Source organism: Electrona antarctica, assembly GCF_951216825.1.
Source record: "Electrona antarctica genome assembly, chromosome: 16".
Lineage (NCBI taxonomy): Eukaryota > Metazoa > Chordata > Actinopteri > Myctophiformes > Myctophidae > Electrona > Electrona antarctica.
The window spans coordinates 5792155-5817666 of record NC_136797.1 but is presented as its reverse complement, the minus strand read 5'-3'; the positions used below and the strand labels follow the sequence as shown (position 1 = coordinate 5817666).

The following is a 25512-nucleotide window of genomic DNA, read 5'->3' as shown; positions in this document are numbered from 1 at the left end:
AAATGTAGCAGTGCGCCTCACAACCTCAGCCTGCTGGCCTTAAAAGTCTAACATCTTCCCCCAAATTAGAAGGAGTTCTCTTTGGCTTAGTGGTTAAGATGTTGGCTCTCCACACGGGAGACCCGGGTTCAAGTCCCATGGGTTAAATGCAGGTGCCTTTCCCCGTGTGAGGTCAAAAGGTGGGTGAGTGTAGCAGAGTGCCTCACAACCTCATCCTGATGACCTGAGAGTCTAACATCTCCCCCGAGTCACAGGGAATTACCTTTGGCTTACTGTTTAAAGGGTTAGTTCAGATTTTTGGTGACTTAAAGCAGTAGGAAATAGAGCGTCGCAGTCCCGCCACCCTTCGGAACGATGAGGGCACCATGGAAATAATTCCCCATTCATTTTTCCCATATATGTTTCAAAAAGTATTTATTTAAAGACATTTAAGCCTCGGACAACAGCCGAGTTGACAAATCATGACAATAAACAAAAAAAATGGTGGGCCGAACACATAATTGATTTGTCAACTTGGCTGTTGGCTATACTTTAGAAAGTAGCCCAAATAAACAACTACACTTTGGAAACAAGCCCAAAAAAAAGCAGTCAATATTTGCAAGCACTTCACAGAAAAACAAGTTCAAACTAAGTCGCCATCATTTATAAATGTAGCAGTGTGCCTCAAACACAACCTCAGCCTGCTGGCCTTAAAGTCTAACATCTTCCCCCAAATCAGAGGGAGTTCCCTTTGGCTTAGTGGTTAAGATGTTGGCTCTCCACACGGGAGACCCGGGTTCAAGTCCCATGGGTTACAACTTACTTTCCCCGTGTGAGGTCAAATGGTGGGTGAGTGTAGCACAGTCTGACATCTGAGAGTGACCTGAGAGTCTGACATCTCCCCCGAGTCACAGGGAATTCCCTTTGGCTTACTGTTTGAACTTAAAGCTGTAGGAAATAGAGCGTCCCGCCCCCTTTCTGAACAACGAGGGCACCAGGAAATAATTCCCCATTCATTTTTCCCATAGACGTTTCATAAAGTGTTTATTTAAAGATCTGTAAGCCTCGGACAAAGCCAACAGCCGAGTTGACAAATCATGACAATAAACATTTGTTTTGGGGCAAAAAATAAAAATAAAGTGTTGTACCCTGGCCTGCCCTTCTTTCTAATTATTTGTTCGGCCCAAAAAATTGTGTTTGTTGTCATGAGTTGTCACGGTCCGAGTTGGCTTTGTCTGAGGCTTAAAAGGTCTTTAAATAAATACTTTCTGAAACGTCTATGGGAAAAATTAATGGGAAATGCTTTTACGTCGTCATCATGAAAGGGGGCGGGACTGCGACGCTTCTATACTAGAAACAAGCCCAAAAAACCCACAGTCAATATTTGCAAGCAGCTTCACAGAAAAACAAGTCCAAACTAGAAAAAGTGCCTTCGGCCTGGTGGAGACAACTAAGTCACCATAATTTATAAATGTAGTAGTGCCTCACAACCTCAGCCTGCTCGCCTTAAAAGTCTAACATCTTCCCCCAAATCAGAGGGAGTTCCCTGTGGCTTAGTGGTTAAGATGTTGGCTCTCCACACGGGAGACCCGGGTTCAAATCCCATGGGTTACAATGGAGTTCATATACGGGAGGCAAAAAACCCTGTGTGAGGTCAAATGGTGGGTGAGTGTAGCAGAGTGCCTCACAACCTCATCCTGACGACCTGAGAGTCTAACATCTCCCCCGAGTCACAGGGAATTCCCTTTGGCTTACTGTTTAAAGTGTTCGTTCAGATTTTTGGGACTTAAAGCGGTAGGAAATAGAGCGTTGCAGTCCCGCCACCCTTCGGAACGATGTGGGCACCATGGAAATAATTTCCCATTCGTTTTTTCCCATAGACGTTTCATAAAGTATTTATTTAAAGACATTTAAGCCTCGGACAAAGCCAACAGCGAGTTGACAAATCATGACAATAAACATTTGTTTTGAGGCAGAAAAAAATAATAAAGTGTTGTACCCTGGCCTGCCCTTCATTCTAATTATTTGTTCGGCCCAAAAAAAATTGTGTTTGTTGTCATGAGTTGTCACGATCCGAGTTGGCTTTGTCTGAGGCTTAAAAGGTCTTGGGAAAAATGAATGGGAAATGCTTTTCCGGGTCTGTCGTCGTCATGAAAGGGGGCGGGACTGTGACGCTCTATACTTTAGAAACAAGCCCAAAAAAAACTTCACAGAAAAACAAGTCCAAACTAAGTCACCATCATTTTTAAATGTAGCAGTGCCTCACAACAACCTCAGCCTGCTGGCCTTAAAAGTCTAACATCTTCCACCAAATCAGAGGGAGTTCCCTTTGGCTTAGTGGTTAAGATGTTGGATCTCCACGTGGGAGACCCGGGTTCAATTCCCATGGGTTACAATGGAGTTCATATACGGGTGCAAAAAACCCTGTGTGAGGTCAAAAGGTGGGTGAGTGTAGCAGAGTGCCTCACAACCTCATCCTGATGGCCTGAGAGTCTAACATCTCCCCCGAGTCACAGGGAATTCCCTTTGGCTTACTGTTTAAAAGGGTTAGTTCAGATTTTTGGGACTTAAAGCTGTAGGAAATAGAGCGTTGCAGTCCCACAAAAAATTGTGTTTATTGTCATGATTTGTCAACTTGGCTGTTGGCTATACTTTAGAAAGTAGCTCAAATAAACAACTACACTTTAGAAACAAGCCCAAAAAAAACACAGTCAATATTTGCAAGCACCTTCACAGAAAAACAAGTCCAAACTAAGTCACCATAATTTATAAATGTGGCAGTGCCTCACAACCTCAGCCTGCTGGCCTTAAAAGTCTAACATCTTCCCCCAAATCAGAGGGAGTTCCCTTTGGCTTAGTGGTTACACAGGGAACCAAAAACCCTGTGTGAGGTCAAATGGTGGGTGAGTGTAGCAGAGTGCCTCACAACCTCATCCTGACGGCCTGAGAGTCTAACATGTCCCCCGAGTCACAGGGAATTCCCTTTGGCGTACTGTTTAAAAGGGTTAGTTCAGAGTTTTGGACTTAAAGCTGTAGGAAATACGTCCCATAGACGTTTCATAAAGTATTCATTTTAAGACATTTAAGCCTCGGACAAAGCCAACAGCCGAGTTTTTTTCCTTTCTAATTATTTGTTCGGCCCAAAAAATTGTGTGTTTGTTGTCATGAGTTGTCACGGTCCGAGTTGGCCTTGTCTGAGGCTTAAAAGGTAAAACCCATTCTGACCTGAGATCAGATTCTAAAAATGTTCTTCTACATCCTGACAGTTTTCTGAAAAACAAGTCCAAACTAAATCACCATAATTTATAAATGTAGCAGTGCGCCTCACAACAACCTCAGCCTGCTGCCCTAAAAGTCTAACATCTTCCCCCAAATCAGAGGGAGTTCCCTTTGGCTTAGTGGTTAAGATGTTGGCTCTCCACACGGGAGACCCGGGTTCAAGTCCCATGGGTTGCCAGCACCTTTCCCCGTGTGAGGTCAAATGGTGGGTGAGTGTAGCAGAGTGCCTCACAACCTCATCCTGATGACCTGAGAGTCTTAACATCTCCCCCGAGTCACAGGGAATTCCCTTTGGCTTACTGTTTAGACCTGAGGCCGATTCAACAAAAAAAAGGCTTCTAAATCAGACAGTTTTCTGAAAAGAACAATGTTTCTATATCAGTGGTTCTCAAACTATTTCATGTCAAGGATATATATTACATATAAGTCATTATATGTAATTGGCCACCAAGTAAAACTACTGTACTATTACAGAAAGCAGTCAGATGTACAGAATGATGAATGTTGCAAATATGCAACAAAGAATCACTTCCCAGTTCCAAACAGTCACTTCGGCCTGGGCCGTGGCTCAGCGGTCCAGGCACCTTGGCTGGTAATCCAGTCTGGCAGTGTGCCGCGGGTTCGACTCCCGATCCCGACGGCCCTTACTGCATGTCTTCCCCCCCATCTCTCTCCCCATTTCCTGTCAGCCTACTATCTGTCCCTCCATAAAAAATATAAAATAAAGGCGAAAGCCACAAAAGAAACAGTCACTTCCATGCCGGCCGGCCATGTTAGTAATAGAAGCAGCTTTGTAGCATGTGTGCGCAATGTCCCTGATTAGTGAGTGTGCGCATGTGCGTGTGTGTGTGCCTGTGTGTTTAGGGCAACGGCTGCGTGTCAAATAGTATTAACATATATATATGTTTCTTCTCCACAGGTGTTTGACTATGACTTTGGTCTTCAAGATGACTTCATGGGCTCCGCTTACCTCAACCTGGTGTCTCTAGAGCAACACAGGTACTTCTTACTCTTTCTTACTGTGTATTTCCCTCAATATATAAAATCTGCAAATGAAAAAAAAGGGTATATTTTTGTCACTCAAGAGAAAATAACGAACTCTTGCAGGCCGCACTGGGCTCCATGTAAAGATTTATTGCACTCTTAATCCATTCTGGACGGGGACCCCTTTTGGTGTTTTAACTAAGCATTTTGTTATACTTTTAGCTATTGAAAAATAGCAGATCTACAAGCTCATAGCGCGCCACCGAGTGGCGCGCTACGAGCTTTTAGGTCTGCTATTTTTGAAAGAATCGTGAAAATGCGGCACACAGAATACTCGACGTCAGGCCTGAATGGGTTAAAGTGCTGAGTTTATTTGTGACTCAAGTACAAGCTGTGAATGTGAATGTAACAACAACAATATATAAACACAAGCTACTGTACAATACTGGGTATGGAATTATGTATAATGCATGTTGGAGTCGACAAAACATGAAGGTAAATCCATTAGCAGCAATGGAGAGAGTACAACAAATGAAGGGAAAATAAAGTAGAACCAGAATTATCTCTATTACAGTTTTACAAGTAAAACAGGTGGGTGAAATGTGTTGTGCACGCCGCACGGTCTGACGCACAGTCAATATTTACAAGCAACTTAACTGTAGCAGTGGCTCACAATATAACCTCAGCCTGCTGGCCTAAAAGTCTAACATCTTCCCCCAAATCAGAAGGAGTTCCCTTTGGCTTAGTGGTTAAGATGTTGGCTCTCCACACGGGAGACCCGGGTTCAAATCCCATGGGTTATTCTGCTAGTCTATCCCCGTGTGAGGTCAAAAGGGGGGGTGAGTGTAGCAGAGTGCCTCACAACCTCATCCTGATGGCCTGAGAGTCTGACATCTCCCCCCGATTCACAGGGAATTCCCTTTAGCCAAATTCCAATACCCCAAATCTCTGCTCCAGCATGGTGGTGTTATGGTGAAAATGGTGACTTGCTGAAATGTGTGACCATCATCATGTGGACTTCACACAACGTACATGGAAGTCTTTAAATACGTAGTAGCCTGACGTAGGTTGAACTCGATTTACATTCGGACACTGTCTGATATGTGATTGTCACATATTTCAGCAGGTCACCAATTTCAACGTAGCGCCACCATGCTGGAGTGGCCGAGACTTGGAGAATTGGAATTTGGCTAAACTAAGGCTTAGGGCAGTATTATGCGTGTCTTAAGTACCAGGTCTTCTGAGTGGCCAAAAGCATTACGAGCTTGTAGGTCTGCTATTTTTGAAAATTGTGAAAATGTGGCGCAAATCTTTATATATATATTCTTTCAGAGCGAACCTTTTTAGCTCATATCTTTGCTTCTGGCAGGTTCCTGGAACAACATATTTGTTGGGGGTCGGTGGCCAATTACATATAATTCTAGGGGTCCTAGACATGAAATAGTTTGAGAACCACTGACATAGAAACATAGGTTTTTAGTTAAAGCTGTAGGAAACAACCTACAGGAGCACAAGGGCAGGAGATTCGTACCAAAAAGAAAGAGCACACGTTGGAAGTAAACAGGGATGTTTACACATGGAACTCGTTTAAACTGGCAGTTTATTCGTCATTGTTCAGGGCTTGGATAACCTCAGGGGACTATATTAGACTATATTAGACTATATTAGACTATATTAGACTATAGTCTATACAGTCTACTATATTGGACTATAGTCTACTATAGACTATAGTCTACTATAGACTATAGTCTACTATAGTAGACTATGGGTGTGATTTTTGGTAAATGTGTATGATGTCATGGTGTGTATGATGTCATAAGTCATGGTGTGTGTGTGATGTCATGCTGTGCATTGTGTCATTTGTGTGTTTTAAGGACGGTCCTGGTGACTCTGGCCCTGAGGGACCCCCAGCACCCTGCCGACGACCTGGGGACCCTCGACCTGCTGGTCACCCTGTCCCCGAAACACAGTCCCGTAGAGGAGAGCACACACACCATGGTATGTACGCTGGGGGTGTGTGTGTGTGTGTGTGTGTGTGTGTGTGTGTGTGTGTGTGTGTGTGTGTGTGTGTGTGTGTGTGTGTGTGTGTGTGTGTGTGTGTGTGTGTGTGTGTGTGTGTGTGTGTGTGTGTGTGTGTGTGTGTGTCATTCTCTCTCACACGCACGCGCATGCACACACGCGCACACACACACACACACACACACACACACACACACACACACACACACACACACACACACACACACACACACACACACACACACATTCTCAGACAGGAACAACAAGTCAAGAGACCACCTCTGTCTGTCTGTCTGTCTGTCTGTCTGTCTGTCTGTCTGTCTGTCTGTCTGTCTGTCTGTCTCTCATCCATTACAATCACCATTCCACATGCCTGTACTGAATAAGAGATGCAGATACACAGACATGACGTACTGAATAAGAGATGCAGACACACAGACATGACGTACTGAATAAGAGATGCAGACACACAGACATGACGTACTGAATAAGAGATGCAGACACACAGACATGACGTACTGAATAAGAGATGCAGACACACAGACATGACGTACTGAATAAGAGATGCAGACACACAGACATGACGTACTGAATAAGAGATGCAGACACACAGACATGACGTACTGAATAAGAGATGCAGACACACAGACATGACGTACTGAATAAGAGATGCAGACACACAGACATGACGTACTGAATAAGAGATGCAGACACACAGACATGACGTACTGAATAAGAGATGCAGACACACAGACATGACGTACTGAATAAGAGATGCAGACACACAGACATGACGTACTGAATAAGAGATGCAGATACACAGACATGACGTACTGAATAAGAGATGCAGACACACAGACATGACATACTGAATAAGAGATGCAGATACACAGACATGACGTACTGAATAAGAGATGCAGATACACAGACATGACGTACTGAATAAGAGATGCAGAACAGATACACAGACATGACGTACTGAATAAGAGATGCAGATACACAGACATGACGTACTGAATAAGAGATGCAGAACAGATACACAGACATGACGTACTGAATAAGAGATGCAGATACACAGACATGACGTACTGAATAAGAGCTGCAGATACACAGACATGACGTACTGAATAAGAGATGCAGATACACAGACATGACGTACTGAATAAGAGATGCAGATACACAGACATGACGTACTGAATAAGAGATGCAGATACACAGACATGACGTACTGAATAAGAGATGCAGATACACAGACATGACGTACTGAATAAGAGATGCAGATACACAGACATGACGTACTGAATAAGAGATGCAGAACAGATACACAGACATGACGTACTGAATAAGAGATGCAGACACACAGACATGACGTACTGAATAAGAGATGCAGATACACAGACATGACGTACTGAATAAGAGATGCAGACACACAGACATGACGTACTGAATAAGAGATGCAGATACACAGACATGACGTACTGAATAAGAGATGCAGATACACAGACATGACGTACTGAATAAGAGCTGCAGATACACAGACATGACGTACTGAATAAGAGCTGCAGATACACAGACATGACGTACTGAATAAGAGCTGCAGATACACAGACATGACGTACTGAATAAGAGATGCAGATACACAGACATGACGTACTGAATAAGAGATGCAGACACACAGACATGACGTACTGAATAAGAGATGCAGATACACAGACATGACGTACTGACTACTGAATAAGAGATGCAGACACACAGACATGACGTACTGAATAAGAGATGCAGATACACAGACATGACGTACTGACTACTGAATAAGAGATGCAGATACACAGACATGACGTACTGAATAAGAGATGCAGACACACAGACATGACGTACTGAATAAGAGATGCAGACACACAGACATGACGTACTGAATAAGAGATGCAGACACACAGACATGACGTACTGAATAAGAGATGCAGACACACAGACATGACGTACTGAGTGAGTCTCTTCTGCGTCGTGTGTTTCCACAGCAGAAAGACACGATTAAGACATATCGCTGGAGTTCTGTTGTCAATACAGTGAGTTCATGCTGCCGACTGTAGCGACTCCCCTTATAGCCTAAACCTATCACTGATAGCCTCCTCCATAAGCTCCTCCTCCTTATTAGTCCTAGATCAGTGGTTCCCAAACTGCGGTCCGGGGACCCCCAGGGGTCCTTGAGGGAGGTCCAGGGGGGACCCAGCTAAATGATAGTTAGGAACCAAATGGACCCTAATGGGTCTGTAACTCAGAGAGTGTACAAATGGAACCAAATGGACCCTAACGGGTCCATTTGGTTCCATTTGTACACTCTCAGAGTTAAATTAGCATTGATTTTACAATATAAATTGGGGGTCCCAGAGATAGAAATGCTATGAAATGGGGGGCCCGTAGACTAATGCATGTCAAACTGGGGGTCCTTGAAATTAAACGGGTTGGAAATCACTGCTAGAGCCGTAAAAATCTTCTGTTCTTGGCATATCTTTTCAAATGGGGGTCCGTGGGGCGTGTTTTGATGGGCGCTATAGCCTCCAACGTCTGACTTTATTAGTTTGAATTGTATATACAGTATATATACTTTTGTTTTGATGGGCGCTATAGCCTCCAACGTCTGACTTTCGGAATGACGTCATATGGCAGCCCAAGTCTATGGACTTTTAATGTTGGTTTAGTGCACTTTAAGCGAACATTACCAGACGCCCCTCACTTGTCATGTTTGTTTTCACTCAAATCAACATTTCTCATGCAGCTATTTTCATATCAAAGATTCATTTTCAATTTACTTTGGCGCTATAAATGTTTTTACTGCAACAATACTCCAGCTATAGTTACATGATTGATTGATTGATTGATTGATTGATTGATTGATTGAATGGTTTATTAGACATAATGTATAAACAGCAACAGTACACCAAAAACAGTCCTTGCGAATGAGCTGTGAGTGTTTCACAGTATTGTGAACCAGGACATTAGAGCTCGGTCTACAGTAGACTGCTATCTATTCTACTGCTATTGTATTCATGCAGAGTGGAGCAAACAGAACTTCCTCTGTCTGACCTGGTTTTTGCATTCATGGCTTCAAGTTTACACAAGTTCATTGGCTAAAGCAGGACCTCTAGTGGTCAAATGTATAATACACTGTCTATATACAGGATGGTGTAAATAAAAATACAATACAGACAAATACGAGAGAAGGAAAGCGAATCAAAGCACAGCAAAGAACCAGTAGGAAATAAGCTAGATCAAAAACCCCATCAATCAACAATACTTTTTAGAAATGTTCTCCAGTTCAGATGACCTGTAGACCCTCCTCCACTAGACAACTCCTATAATTCTAGGACCATTCAACCTTTTATAGCTTAGTGATTGTGTAGATCTGTGGTTAAATCATGGCTATCATGGCGGACTGACCTCATGCTTCCTTCTATGCATGAGGAGTCCAATCTGACCATCAGGTCAAAATTCATGTCAGATCCTGTGTCTAGGCTAGTAGATCCAAATGTCTCAATAGAAGAGAAGAGAGACAAAATACCACCACCCCAATTGTATGTTATATACCCGGTATTGTATTCACATACTTTTTTTGACATTGACATTTTATTCATCAAAAGTAAGTGACATAGCACAGTCAGTAGTGCTGTCGCCTCACAGCTAGAAGGTCTTGGGTTCGATTCCCGCTCGGGGAGCTGTGGGTGCTGGAGCGTGTTTCCTCCTCCATCAGTGCCCATACCCGAGGCGGTTTGCATGTTCTCCCCGTGTCCCAGGGTAGGTACCCTCACAAAAAACATGCAGTAATCCTGGTCTCTAAACTGCCTCCCCCTGGCCAGCCGGGGCGCCTGATGGAGGGGAAAGGAACTGGTTGGAATAATGTGTTCCTTCCACGCGCTACGTCCAACCAGGGAAACTCCCCCCTGTCAGGTGTAAAAGGAGCAACTTGGACACTCGGGCATGAAGGAAGCATGAGTTCAAGTCCGTTGCTCTCCCCAGGTTGGCGGAGGGTGTGTAGAGCCCAGGATCACATTAGATAATTGACACAGGGGTGAAAATTTGGTTACAAAATCGTGGGATAAAAAATAAAAAAGTAAGTGAGAGATGACGTCTAAATGTGTGTCGTTATGTCCAGACCATGCTGCTCCGGAGGTCCTGGAAGCGATCCAGCAAGGTAACAATCTTAACAAATAAATCAACATCCTCACAGTAGAATCCAGCCTCTGCTCCTCTGCATTTCTCATCTGATCTACTTCAGCTTGTGCCCATTCTCCATATGCAGACCGCGGCCATCTTACCATATACCGTATATTACCAAATAGTAGCCCGGGCTGTTAATATGCAAAATCGTTTCGGACCCCGGGCGTTTATAAGGAACCAGGCCGTTATTTGCAGTAGGCTGTTATTTATTTTTGCACCAGCCAGCACAGGGCCATTATTTAGGAGACACTGGGGAGGCACTGGGGGGACACTGGGGAGGCACTGGGGGACACTGGGTAGGCACTGCAGGCACTGGGGAGGCACTGGGGTGGCACTGGGGGGACACTGGGGAGGCACTGGGGAGGCACTGGGGAGGCACTGGGGAGGCACTGGGGTGGCACTGGGGGGACACTGGGGAGGCACTGGGGGACACTGGGTAGGCACTGCAGGCACTGGGGAGGCACTGGGGTGGCACTGGGGAGGCACTGGGGAGGCACTGGGGAGGCACTGGGGAGGCACTGGGGTGGCACTGGGGGGACACTGGGGAGGCACTGCAGGCACTGGGGAGGCACTGGGGAGGCACTGGGGGGACACTGGGGAGGCACTGCAGGCACTGGGGAGGCACTGGGGGGACACTGGGGAGGCACTGCAGGCACTGGGGAGGCACTGGGGAGGCACTGGGGGGACACTGGGTAGGCACTGGGGAGGTACTGGGGAGGTACTGCTGGCACTGGGGAGGCACTGGGGAGGCACTGGGGAGGCACTGGGGAGGCACTGGGGGACACTGGGTAGGCACTGGGGAGGTACTGCTGGCACTGGGGAGGCACTGGGGAGGCACTGGGGAGACACTGGGGAGGCACTGGGGGACACTGGGGGGACACTGGGTAGGCACTGGGGAGGTACTGCTGGCACTGGGGAGGCACTGGGGAGGCACTGGGGAGACACTGGGGAGGCACTGGGGGACACTGGGTAGGCACTGCAGGCACTGGGGAGGCACTGGGGTGGCACTGGGGGGACACTGGGTAGGCACTGCAGGCACTGGGGAGGCACTGGGGTGGCACTGGGGAGACACTGGGGAGGTACTGCTGGCACTGGGGAGGCACTGGGGGACACTGGGGAGGCACTGGGGGACACTGGGTAGGCACTGCAGGCACTGGGGAGGCACTGGGGTGGCACTGGGGAGACACTGGGGAGGTACTGGGGGACACTGGGGAGGCACTGCAGGCACTGGGGAGGCACTGGGGTGGCACTGGGGAGACACTGGGGAGGCATTATTATATAATAATATAAATGAGGCTGACCATGGGCCCATGGGCGGTTATTTGGACGAGGCGGTTATTACGCAAAATGGTGTCAGAACCTGGGCCGTTATTAGGTAGTGGGCGGCTATTTGAGTAAGGGCTGTTATTTGGAAATATACAGTACGTTAATGGCAAGGTGCTACCTATAGGTGCAATGGCAGCCCATTCATCCGAACAGACCTATCTTTTTCAAGTATACTACTTGAAAAAGACCAAAACCGGTCGAAACGCTGTACTGTACTGTATGTCCTGCCTGCTGTGATTGTGAATAAATACTTTGGAGCATCACAAAAGTGAGTTGCGAGCCTTTGCTTTTCTTTAGGTATATCTGCTTTCCAGACAGATGTGTTGTTGGCTAGCGTAGATGAGATTCCTGTCGCTTCCGCCTATTGTCTGTCTGTAGTTCTGCAGCTCTTGGCAGTGAGTGTAGGAAACTCTAAGTTGATATCCGTTACTATCCCGCTCACTCCCATATCGTTGCTGTCGTCGGCCCATAGACCTCTTATTGTCTCCACCAGGCCGAAGGCATGGGGAGAGAGTATGTTTTGCACTCCGTCCGTGTGTGTGTGTGTCCGTCCTTCCGTCCGTCCTAATTGGCTATAATTGGCTTTCACAGTTTGCCCCGTTTTGAACAAAAGCCTCAAATCATGAACGCAACGTGCAATTTATGTGAAATCTTTCACACATTTTCTTACTAGGCTGAGGAATATAATCCACCCTTTTCACATTGGCCTGTTATAGCGCCACCAACAGGTGGATTTTTGCAAAACACATTTTTGGAACAAAATGCCTCAAATCATCCAATTGCCATCAAAGGCGTATGAAGAAATGGCACCCTTTTCACATTGGCCTATTATAGCGCCACCAGGAGGCCACAACCTGACCTGCCCTGGTGGAGACCTGTGCCCCGAGGGGCACTTTTTCTAGTTATCTTTGTGTTCAGTGTTGTTTTTGGCAGCAATTTTTTATTTTAGTCATTAGTCTCTTGAATAGTTTTCATTTTAGTTTTAGTCACATTTTAGTCACCTGGAATGTTTTAGTGTTTAGTCTAGGTTTGTTTTACTCGACTAAATCTACAGTTGATTTAGTCGACTGACATTTATTTTGGTGAGCCTTGATGCCGTCGTGATGACTGGATCTCTTGTCCACTAGTCCCTTCCTAACATTTTAGTCTAGTCAGTATATTTAGTCTTACTTTTAGTCTTAGTTTAGTCATCATAGCTTAGTTTTTAATTAGTTTCCATTTAGTTTTTGCCAGTGAAAAAAGTCGACGAACATTTTTCGTCTTAGTTTTAGTCGACGAAATACATTAACCACTTCAGCCCTATAGGCTACGCATTTCAGCCATTTGAAAATTGCAGATCTGCTATTTTCAAAAGATATTTATATAATTTAAAACTTTTTTTTTTTTTACCTTGAAATGGTACATTCTGCATAATGAGTACATTTTAATGCCAGTACTTTTAGTACTTTTATCCAAGTACATTTTGAATTCTGGATTCTACTTGTAACGGAGTTGTTCTAAATTGCAGTATTAGTACTTTTACTTATTAAAGTAAAAACTGAGTAACTGAGTACTTTGACTTTGACTAAAATGTTAGGAAGGGACGAGTGGACAAGAGATCCAGTACAAGTCATTTTACACTTGGTTGCATGATGAAATAGCAGATCGGCTATTTTCAGCAAGTGTAAAAACAGTCATTACGATGGCATCAAGGCCTGCCAAAATACATTTTAGTCGACAAAAATCAACTGTAGATTTAGTCGACTAAAATCTTATGATGTTTAGTCGACTCAAACCAGACTAACACTAAAACAACAGTAACTGAGTACTTTTCCTACCAATGCCTGATTGTCAGACTGAAGCAGGCAGATCCAGGCTGAATAAGAACCCCCGCTGTTCGCCCACTAGGTGGCAGTCTTTGCACCCTCTGCGATCTACTCCTGTCAGTAACAACAAGCACATGCGTTGCATCTTCATGCCATATCTTTTTATACACATTCTGCAAGCCTGCAAAAATATGCATCTTCAGCAACAAGTGCACAACTTTAGCTTCATTCTGAAGAGTGTGATTGAAAATCCTTGCTACCATGTTGTTGGCTTGCGCTTTCGATCAAATTGTTTCAGCGCGCTTGGTCACCTTCACTGCCATAACAGTATTGTTAGTCGGGAAGCCGACAGCCTGGCTTCTTTTGTTTAAAGTGGAGAAAAAAAATGTATTGGCCTAAAATATTGTCTATATACATACATTCATGAATCCACTTGCTGACCGGCTGTTAGTATTGGGATTTTTATTTATAGGGGTTTCTTGTGACCCTACCATTAACATCCTATGGCAGGAAAACATGTCAAATTTCCCTTATGCTTTAAGTAGCATGTGACATGTCAAACTAGGGGGTTTTCATGATTCTGAATACATTTCAAGCATTAGTTTTGCACAAAATACACTCCTTGGGCTAAAAACAGCCATAGCCACTTGCCCAAAATGTGCTGACCTCATCACATTTGTGCTGACCTCATAACATTTGTCATGACGTCTATGGCCGTTTTTAGCCCAAGGAAAATGTTTTGTGTAAAACTAATGCTTGGAATGTATTCAGAATCATGAAAACCCTCTAGTTTGACTTGTCACATGCTACTTAAAGCAAAAGGAAAGTTTGACATTTTTGCCAGCCATAGGATGTTAATGGTAGGGTCACAAGAAACCCCTATGAAAACAATTGCCCAATACCGACAGCCGGTCAGCAAGTGGATTCATGAATGTATATATATATAGACAATATTTTAGGCCAATAAAAAAGACTAATATAAATGTCCCAGCCGTCCACCTCGACTGCCGGACTATGTCTTATTGTTCACTGTAAGAGTCCACTTTGTACACTTGCATTGTTAGACTAATGCTGTTGTATGACTGTGCATAAGTTGCTAAAGTGTAGAGGGGGCACCCGGATTTGAACCAGGGACCTCTTGATCTGCAGTCAAATGCTCTACCACTGAGCTATACCCCCTTGTTACATGTCAGGCAGAACACACATCCCAGTTCCTTTGTTCAAGGCTACGTCAACAAACAGTAGATTCTCACTTTAGCTAGCCTGCCTCTATTTGCATATCAATGCGTGTGTGTGTGTGTGTGTGTGTGTGTGTGTGTGTGTGTGTGTGTGTGTGTGTGTGTGTGTGTGCGTGAGACAGCAGCAGCAGTCGTCTCTGCGTCTCTCAGAGTTCCACCAGAAGGCCCAGCTGTGGCGAGGCATCGTCAGCATCGCCCTCATCGAGGGCCGGGAGCTCCTCCCCATGGACACCAACGGCCTGAGTGACCCCTACGTCAAGTTCCGCCTGGGAGACCAGAAGTACAAGAGTAAGGTAACCACACCCCCTACGCTACGAGCTTGTACATCTGCAGATCTGTAGATCTGCTATTTTTTTTAAATCGTGAAAATGTGGCGCAAATCTTTGAATATCTTTCAGAGCGAACGTTTTTAACTAAAATCTTTGCTACTGGGGGGTCCCTGGAACAACATATTTTCAGATGGGGGTCGGCGGCCAAATACATATATTTTTGGGGGTCCTTGACATGAAAATGTTTGAGAACCACTGACATAGAAACGTAGGTTATTCAGAAAACTATCAGGATTTAGAAGACATTTGTAGAATCGTCCTCAGGTCTAAATGGGCATAGCAGCAGTACTACGTACTACAGAAAATATGTTCAATATTTAGAGGGGGCACCCGGATTTGAACCGGGGACCTCTTGATCTGCAGTCAAATGCTCTACCACTGAGCTATACCCCCTTGTTATCATTACAGGAAGGTTGAACTAGCCTTTGTTCAAGGCTAGGTCAATAGTAGAGCCTTTCTCTTCTCCACCTTCCTCTATTTGCATATCAATGTGTGTGTGAAATGTGTGTGTGTGTGTGTGTGTGTGTGTGTGTGTGTGTGTGTGTGTGTGTGTGTGTGTGTGTGTGTGTGTGTGTGTGTGTGTGTGTGTACTGTGTACTATTGTGAGGAACCGTTTTCTGGTCCTCACAAGAAGAGAAATGGTTGTTTTATAGTTTTTAAAAAAAAGATCCGTTTACAACATAGAAAAGGATTCAGTTTGGGGTTCGTGTTAGGCTAACTTAGAAGTTAAGTTTAGGGATTTGAGATATGCCTGGTTGGTTTATATTTATTGCGTACAGTTTGTCCCGTGCACTGTGAGCTTGTAGATCTGCTATATATATCGGATTTAGGCTCATGGTTTACAATGGCCATGAACAAAAAAATTGTAGATCTAAAATGTTGTTATTTCCTTGTTTCGTTTTGGTTGTGGTTGATTTGTGTTGTTTTCTTCATGCGTGTATGTGTGTGTGTGTGTGTGTGTGTGTGTGTGTGAGCGTGCGTGCGTGTGCGTGTGCGTGCGCATGTGCATATGTGCGTGTGTGTGTGCGTATGTGCATGTGTGTGCGTGCGTGCGTGTGTGTGTGTGCGTGTGTGCATGTGTGCGTGCGCGTGCAGACCGTGCCTAAGACGCTGAGCCCCCAGTGGAGGGAGCAGTTTGACCTGCACCTGTTCGAGGAGACGGGGGAGGTGCTGGAGATCACCGTCTGGGACAAAGACACGGGACGCCGGGACGACTTCATTGGACGGTCAGTAAAGACACTTAATGACGTTCAGAAGATTTAGAACACTTTCCTGGGGGTCTTTATGTGTGTAATATGTGGTTTTAGATATTTTAGATTTTAACTGGGCTCACTTACTTCCTGGACTACATCAAGGACTGTCTAAAGAGGACGAGACGCGAAGACCGTACGAGCGACGCCATGTTGCTCCATGGTGCTCCATGGAAGGAAAGAAACATGCGCAGTTGAGACCAGGAAGTTGTAGGTGCCCAAATTTGTGCATGTACAACTTCCTGGTCTCAACTGCGCATGTTTCTTTCCTTCCATGGAGCAACATGGCGTCGCCCGTACGGTCTTCGCGTCTCGTCCTCTTTAGACAGTCCTTGGACTACATGTTGTCTCAGTAAGACAGCCCTCCCCCTATCCACAAGGAGGAGCAGTGCACCAAAGCATTATGGGAATTGTAGTCCAGGATGTGACATGTGTAACCCGGAAGTGGTGTTTGACCTTTGACCTCGCCTTCAAGGTGTGAGCTGGACCTGTCCACGCTGGCCAAGGAGCATACGCACCACATGGAGTTACCGCTGGAGGACTCTAGGGGCACTGTGGTGCTGCTGGTCACGCTCACCGCCTCCTCGCACGTCTGCATCGCAGATCTACAAGTGACGCCGCTGGACGACCCCGAAGAGCGCTGTGAGATCATGCAGAGATACGTAAGAGAAGAGGCGCTGGGAAAGACTTTTATTCAATTAACCCAGTCTATGCCGAACCCGCGATTCATCAGCATTCTTGCTTGCAACCTCCTTTTGCCAACACGAGAAATCTCGGATTTGTTTAATGTAGGCTAATTTATTCCAGAATTTATAGTACTAGACCTGTACGTGCCTGTCGGCTACTGTCCTACTTGAGAACGATGCAACTTGGGAACCTAATAATACCCGTCGTCAACTTGTCACAGCACCTGTTTTAACTGTCCCACATGGAGATCTCTGTATCTGCCAGTGTCTGAAGAGGGCAAACTGACTTGACTGTGAAAAGTGGACTGGTTAAGTAGGCTAATCAATTGTCAGATGTGGGGTTGCCATGGCAATCAATTGGCTGAGGCAGAGGCTGGAAATTGCACAGGTGAGGGGATTTAGGCTGATTTGGCCCACTGGCAGAGCCTGAGCAGAGCCTTTTGTGGTGGTTCTGGAGAACCGTGGGTCCGACCGACTCGAGTCCGGGCACTGCACTCCCTGCGGGGGTGTGGAACGCGTGTGTCGAATGTGAAGTCGGTGGGGCGAACTGTTCTTGAGTTACGTGCATTACAACCGTACACACACACACGCACGCACGCACGCAGAGACGTGGTGCATTTATAGTAGGATTTTATTTACCGCTTTTAGCATCCATCGTTAGCCTCCGGCGGCTCCCATGGTGTGTAGTCTGTGTGTAGATCTGGGTTCCTTTGTTCAAGGTTAGGTCAACCTCTATTTGTGTGTGTGTGTGTGTGTGTGTGTGCGTGTGTGCGTGTGCGTGTGCGTGTGTGTGTGTGTGTGTGTGTGTGTGTGTGTGTTGTTTTCACAGGGTGTGTGGAGGTCTCTGTCCAGGTTGAAGGATGTGGGCATGGTGCAGATCAAGGTGATGAGAGCTGAGGGCCTGATGGCTGCTGATGTCAACGGTACAGTAACCATGGAGCGCTCCGTCTTCAACTGCGCACACACACACACACCCGCACCCACTGTATCTGTTTCTTTCGCGAAAATAAACAGAAACTATAGTTCACAATGCTTGACAATTAGCACATTGATTTGATTGGTTGTTGCAGGTAAAAGTGACCCGTTCTGTGTGCTGGAACTGAACAACGACAGATTACAGACACACACCGTTTACAAGAACCTCAGCCCAGAGTGGAACAAAGTCTTCACCTTGTGAGTCCCTTTATCCTCTCTCTCTCTGTCTGTCTCTTTCTCAATTCAAGTTTCAATTCAATTCAATTCAATTCAATTCAATTCAATTCAATTCAATTCAATTCAATTCAATTCAATTCAATTCAATTCAATTCAATTCAATGGAGCTTTATTGGCATGAGAAAACGTATGTTTACATTGCCAAAGCAGAGGTGGAACAAGACTCTCTCTCTCTCTCTCTCTCTCTCTCGCTCTCTCTCTCTCTCTCTCGCTCTCTCTCTCTTCCATGTGAAGAGTGTAATGTTCTCAACAAAAACTATGACAAAAGAATGTTTGTCGACTACCTTTTTTCACTAAATAAAAACTAAAGCTATATGATGACTAAATAAGATCTAAGACATGGACCTCCTCCTCCTCCTCCTCCATCAGTAATGTGAAAGACATCCACGCTGTGCTGGAGGTGAGCGTTTATGACGAGGACAGAGGCCCCAGTGCAGACTTCCTGGGGAAAGTGGCCATTCCCCTGTTACAGGTATGTGTGCATGAGTTTTCAACCCAGTTCATATCAAGGTCCATTATTCATTCGGCATTTGAGCCACGTATGGACCACCATTTGACGACACTTAGCTTCTAGGTCGACTAGTGAATTTACTAGTCGACTAGTTGAATAGTGGACTACTTTGCTTAAAGCCCTAATTGTCATTCAGATGCGTGCCGGAGCTGAGAAGGCGTACGTGTTGAAGAATAAGAACCTCACTGGTCCAACCAAGGGACTCATCTACCTGGAGACTGAAGTCATCTACAACACTGTGAGTGTACTAAATACTTCTACCTGTACTACAATGTACATTTACAACACCGTGAGTGTACTAAATACTTCTACCTGTACTACAATGTACATTTACAACACAGTGAGTGTACTAAATACTTCTACCTGTACTACAATGTACATTTACAACACCGTGAGTGTACTAAATACTTCTACCTGTACTACAATGTACATTTACAACACCGTGAGTGTACTAAATACTTCTACCTGTACTACAATGTACATTTACAACACAGTGAGTGTACTAAATACTTCTACCTGTACTACAATGTACATTTACAACACCGTGAGTGTACTAAATACTTCTACCTGTACTACACACAACCAACCCACATTTTAGTTTTAGTCATAGTCTCTTCATTTAGCTTTAGTCACATTTTAGTCACCTGGAAGGTTATGTTTATATAGTCTAGTTTTAGTTGACTAAATCTACAGTTGATTTAGTCGACGAAAGTGTATTCTGGCGGGCCTTGATGCCGTCGTAATGACTGATTTTTTACACTTTCTGAACACAGCCGATCTACAAGCTCACAACGCGTCGCAGCGCGACGCGTTGTGAGCTTGTAGATCTGCTATTTTCAGCATGCAAAACAAGTGTAAAATTACTTATACTGGATCTCTTGTCCATACACTAGTCCCTTTGCTGCCATTTGCTGGTATGGTAACCTCAGTGTCAGACAGAGAAATGCCCTTAACAGGGTTGTTAAGGGGGCGGGGCTAGCAAAATTGTGTGGGGACAGAATTCAGCTGTCTGAGTCGTGTATATATATATATGACGAGCAGGTGTTTAAAAAAAGCATAATCATTAGAGCAGACAGCTGTGTGTTCCTGGTATAGCCCCCTATACCAGGAATATGAATTCCTGGCATGAATTCCTGGCCAATGGTTAAAGACCCCTGTTACTAAAACCGGTTGACAGGTACAAATTCTCATTTATACCTGTACCTCCATCCAGGCCATCAACAAGGGAAGCAGGAGGAGGTATAGATGCTATAATTTAGTCTCTCAGGAGTGAGTGGTGAGGATAGCTCTAGTTGCACTTTATAATTGAATGTAACAATCTGTATCTTGTGATAATGTATAATATACATTATGTCTGGTGTATCTATGTATGTTCTGCTGTCTGTAATGTGTCTGTGTGAGCTTTTATTATCTGCTGTGAAACGAAGTGCCCACGCAGCTTTGGGACGTATAAATAACGAAGTGCCCACGCAGCTTGGGACATATAAATAACCCTGACCTTGACCCTGACCTAAGCTGATCAACCAGACTGGCCTTGAGTCATTCTGCATCTGTTTAAACCCTGTGGGCTCCCCCAGAGTTAGTGTCAAAGTGTCCTTGAGCAAGACGCTGAACCCCTAATTGCTCCTGATGTGCAGGTTGGTGCCTTGCATGGTTTTCCACCACCATTGGTGTATGAATGTGTGTGTGAATGAGTGAATTGATGCACAATCTATGTAAAGCGTCTTGGATAAAGGCGCTATATAAATGCACCATTTACCATTTTTTAACAGTGGGCGACAGCCAGGCGAATTTTCCGGAAAGTGCATTATTTGTCTATGGGACACGGCGGCGACTACCGGCGATAGCAGGCGAACAGGCGATGGTCGAAAAGTGGGCGGCGCCTGAAAAGATAAAAATAATTCATCTTTAACTCAAATCTTTGCTTCTGGGAGGTCCCTGGAACAACATATTTTCAGATGGGGTTCGGCGGCCAAATACATATAGTTTCTGGCGTACTTGACATGAAATATTGAGCAGCACTGACATAGAAACATGTGATATTTCAGAAAACTGTCAGGATTTAGAAGACTTTTTTTTAATTTTGACGTCAGGTTTAAAGGGTCTTAAAGTTCCATAGTGCAGCTTTTTAAGGGTCTCTTCTTCTCTTCAGGTCAAAGCTGCTCTGAATACCTTGGCCCCTGCGGAGCAAAAGTACCTTGAAGAAGAACCAAAAGTCTCCAAACAAGTATGTGTTCTCTTATGTTAATAATTAATAATAAACACGATGATAATGAAGACGATAAGAAGAAATAATACTATAGCTCATTTTAGGCTTGCTGAAAATAGCCAATCGATCTGCTATTTTCAGCACGCAGCCAAGTGTAAAATGACTTTTACTTTATAGTGGATCTCTTGTCCACTAGTCCCTTCTTAACATATTATGCTAGTTTTTATTTGTTGACGAAATTGTCAATATATTTAGTCATAGTTTTAGTCATCATAGCTTAGTTTCCATTCTGTTTTCGTCAGTGAAACCAGGTAGTCGGCGAACATTTTTCATCATAGTATTAGTCGACGAAATCAAACACTACAATAATAATCGATTAATCATGGCGTCTAACGTTTCAGCTGCTCCGGCAGAACTTCAACCGCGTGAAGAAATGCATCATGGTCCTCATCAACAACGGGACGTACCTTAACAGCTGCTTCGAGTGGGAGTCAGCGCAGCGGAGCATCACGTCCTTCGTGGTATGAAGGACACTCACTCACACGGGCCACACACTTTTTAAAGATGGAGTGCCGTGATTCTTTTCCACCCTAAAACATGACCATCAGGTCTTATTGTTATATAAGGTGTACAGCATTTGTTAAAATGTCGTTTTTATGTGGGCACGCCCACCAGTTCATTAAGTATGCCTGGTTTGCCTGGTGGGTGGTGATCCACCTCAACTGAAGCCACACCCACAGCTGTAGTTGTATGATAAAGGGGGAGGGGTTAGGGGAGGGGCTGATAGTGTGATGTCACTATATTACTGTTTTTTTCATTGGCACATTTGACTGTCAAGGTTTCAGCCTCCAGGAAGAAACCCTAAATGCAAAGGGAAGACATCATTGCACATACCAACCAAGGGGCCTGATGAAGTACTGTCACCTCATAAACACATGAAAAATTGGAAAAAGTACAAAATTCACGGCACTCCATCTTTAACCATTTATGTATGTCCACACAAAGGAGACTCATACAATGACACAAATATTATAGGTTACAAAAGCATGGCATGTGTTTTCATGGTACAATATAGGCCTGTCACTCAGCATCTATCCATGGGTATAAGTAGCAGCAATTATAGCAGAGACACCACAATACTTTTCCAGCCCTTTTTCCCTCCTTTTTGGGCATCCCAAGTTGTTGTTGTCTAACAACAGTCTGTGGGTATGCCCTAGGCTGTTGTCTAACAACCAGTCTGTGGGTATGTATGCCCTAGGCTGCCAAATATAAAGACAAATAGAGTGTCGCAAAACACGTTTTGTTTTGTTTTGTTTTTCTTCTAACAAATCCCGGCCCGGTCAGCTGTTTGTGGTGGTGGTGTGGAACTTTGAGCTGTACATGCTGCCTCTGGCCCTGGTGCTGCTGTTCACCTGGAACTACCTGTTCACCTCCTGCAGGGACCCAGGAGACCTGGTGAGGAACAACACACCTCAGCTTACCTATACTCTCTGTCTGGGCGGTGAATAGTCTCTTCATTTGGACAGAAAATGTGTTTTTGTCATAGCTGGGGCTATTTCTCCTAGTCCTAGGGGCTCCATCTTGCACCACCCTTATCCCTAAACGTATTTGCCATTTTTTTACTATTTCGAAAAATATTTTAAAATAGTTCAACTAGCCGATCTACATCAAGACATTGTGAGCTTGTAGATCAGCTATTTGAACCTTTTTATTAATGTTTTTCAAAAAAATTGCAAATTCGTTTAGGGATAAGGGATAAGGGTGGCGCAAGATGGAGCCCCTGAGGTCTTTTGAATAAAACGCCATTCAGTTTTAGTTTTAGTCATATTTTACTATTTTAGTCATCTGAAATGTGTTATAGTTGACTAAATATCATAAGATTTTAGCCGACTAAATGTACAGTTGATTTAGTTGACTGGCAGGCCTCGATGTGGCATCATAATGCCAGATGTTTACTTGGCTGTGTGACGAAAATAATAAAATAAAATAAAATAAATACAAAATAAAATAGCCAATCTACAATCACAAGCTCACAACGATGTTGATTGTCGTAGCCGGTCATGCATAATTAACCATTCATTGCGCCACACTGTCTGTGTCCCTGTCTGTCCCCCTGTCTGTCCCCCTGTCTGTCCCACTGTCTGTGTCCCTGTCTGTGTCCCTGTCTGTGTCCCTGTCTGTGTCCCTGTCTGTGTCCCTGTCTGTCCCCCTGCAGTCAGTGGAGGTGATGTTTGACTGGGAAGACGAGGACGACGACAAGGATGACAAGGTCAGTTACAACAACCTGGCATATCTTTTCAAATGAGGGTCTGCGGGCAGATGGGGGTTTTTGAAATGTTTTTTTTTTGTCATGCCAAAAGGTTGAGAATGAATCGCCGTGCTGTTGGATCATGGCAAAACTTTGAAAAGCTTGTCTGTTGTTGTGCCTGCAGGACTCTGAGCGTAAAGGCCTGATGGACAAGCTGTACGCCATCCAAGACGTGTTCATCAGCGTACAGAGTGCACTGGACGACGTGGCGTCCTACGGAGAGAGGATCAAGAAGTGAGCTTTAAAGCTGCGCAATAATGTCAACATTTTAATTACCTTTATTTTTTGCTTTTTTTGACAGCCATCAATGAGTAAAACGCTCCCAAAAAATGTAGTCTCTGTGACACATCTAGGGGCCGCAATCTGCATTCAAAGATGTTCCTAGAAGCTTTGTCATTGGTTTGAAAAAAGAAACCTGGTCGCAATGACTAACCAATCAGGAAGTAGACAGGCAAATTGACCGGCCCCTAGTCACAGAGACTACATTTTTTGGGGGAGCGTTCTACCCCATTGCTGGCTGTCTGAATAAAAAAATAAAAGAAATGTTTGACTTATTATTGCTTATAGCAGCTTTAATAGTCCCTGACATCACAGTTAATTTCACATGAGACATTTCAGCTGAATTCATATTTCATGTTTTATAAATACTAATTATTTTCTTTCCTCCTCAAAACCCTTGCGGCGGCTGGGCTGCAGTTCAGTGAACTGGACCGTGCCTTTCATCAGCTGGCTGGCCATCATCTCCCTGGGTGTGGCCACGGTTCTGCTTTACTTCATTCCTCTGAGATACCTGGTGCTGGCATGGGGTAAGTTTAGTCCTGGCCATCATCTCCCTGGGTGTGGCCACGGTTCTGCTTTACTTCATTCCTCTGAGATACCTGGTGCTGGCATGGGGTAAGTTTACTTCATTCCTCTGAGATACCTGGTGCTGGCATGGGGTAAGTTTACTTCATTCCTCTGAGATACCTGGTGCTGGCATGGGGTAAGTTTAGTCCTGACGTCGACATTTAAAAAATGTCTTCTAAATCCAATCAGTTTTCTGAAAAACTTACGTTGTTATGGTCAGTGGTGCTCAAAACGTTTTCAAAAATACAAAATAAAATACAAAATTATGTATTTGGCCGCAGACCCCCCCCCCCCCCCCATCTAAAAAGTGACACCGAAAAGCAAAGATTTGATTTTAAAAATATTCACTTTCATTCAGGAGAATTGCTTTTGAAATCCATGTCGTTACACCGCATCTCCACTAGCTAAAGAGTGCTGGGTTGCGCCCCGAAAATAGCTGATCTACAAGCTCTATTGTAGAGCTTGTAGATCTGCTATTTTCGCTATTATTGTCCAAAAGTCAAAGTCATACGATTTGTCACACACGTTACCGCAGTGAAATTTGTACTCCGCATTTGACCCATCTCTTGGAGCGGTTGAGCCGCAGCCAAGGAGCGGTGAGTCGTGCCGCGCTCGGGAATCATTTGATTAGTTGATTTGACCCCCCCAATCCAACCCTTTGATGCTGAGTGCCAAGCAGGGAGGCATTGGGTCCCATTTTTACAGTCTTTGGTCTGACCCGGCCGGGGATCGAACCCCCGACCTCCCAGTTTCAGGGCGGACACTCTAACCACAAGGCCACTGTCTGGTGGGCATCCCTCTTACAGGATTTTAGCCCCCGTCTCTCTAACTCTCTGCACGTCCCTGCGCAGTGCGCACGCCGTCCCTGCGCAGTGCGCACGCCGTCCCTGCGCAGTGCACACGCCGTCCCTGCGCAGTGCGCACGCCGTCCCTGCGCAGTGCGCACGCCGCCATGCACTGTTGCTCTCTGTCTAGAGATCAGACGAAACCTCATTGTTCCTGTCTTGTCCTTATAGGCGTGAATAAATTCACAAAGAAATTACGCGACCCATATCTGATCGACACCAACGAGCTCCTCAACTTCTTCTCCAGAGTGCCGTCCGACGTCCAGATGGTACGTACTGTACTGTACTGTACTGTACTGTACTGTACATGTGGATAATGGATAATAATAGCTTCTTAAGGTTTACCTATGATCCTAGATTACTGAGCCAGGCACTACACTGTCTCTATGCATCTGATACTGCATATATGCATATTATACCTCGTGTTTACACTGCTTACTGTAAATCGCTCTGGATTAAGAAGAGCATCAG

At 44.8% G+C, this 25512-nt stretch overlaps 1 protein-coding gene across 3 annotated transcripts in view; it reads left to right on the top strand.

Moving 5' to 3' along the window:
* The window catches only part of LOC306939295 (multiple C2 and transmembrane domain-containing protein 1-like), an 88546-nt gene that overhangs the window by 62518 nt on the left and 516 nt on the right, over positions 1-25512 (top strand). For 2 of the 3 annotated variants that reach the window (XM_079523884.1, XM_079523882.1), the window contains exons 4-19: positions 4178-4257; positions 6117-6240; positions 14968-15138; positions 16270-16400; positions 16900-17086; positions 17940-18033; positions 18181-18283; positions 18692-18794; positions 18970-19071; positions 20986-21060; positions 21444-21563; positions 22387-22497; positions 23258-23311; positions 23475-23584; positions 24047-24156; positions 25213-25310. In XM_079523884.1, the coding sequence (XP_079380010.1) occupies positions 4178-4257; positions 6117-6240; positions 14968-15138; positions 16270-16400; positions 16900-17086; positions 17940-18033; positions 18181-18283; positions 18692-18794; positions 18970-19071; positions 20986-21060; positions 21444-21563; positions 22387-22497; positions 23258-23311; positions 23475-23584; positions 24047-24156; positions 25213-25310 (1773 nt within the window). The remainder of the gene's footprint in view (positions 1-4177; positions 4258-6116; positions 6241-14967; positions 15139-16269; positions 16401-16899; positions 17087-17939; positions 18034-18180; positions 18284-18691; positions 18795-18969; positions 19072-20985; positions 21061-21443; positions 21564-22386; positions 22498-23257; positions 23312-23474; positions 23585-24046; positions 24157-25212; positions 25311-25512) is intronic. The other variant, XM_079523883.1, reaches the window with a different exon arrangement.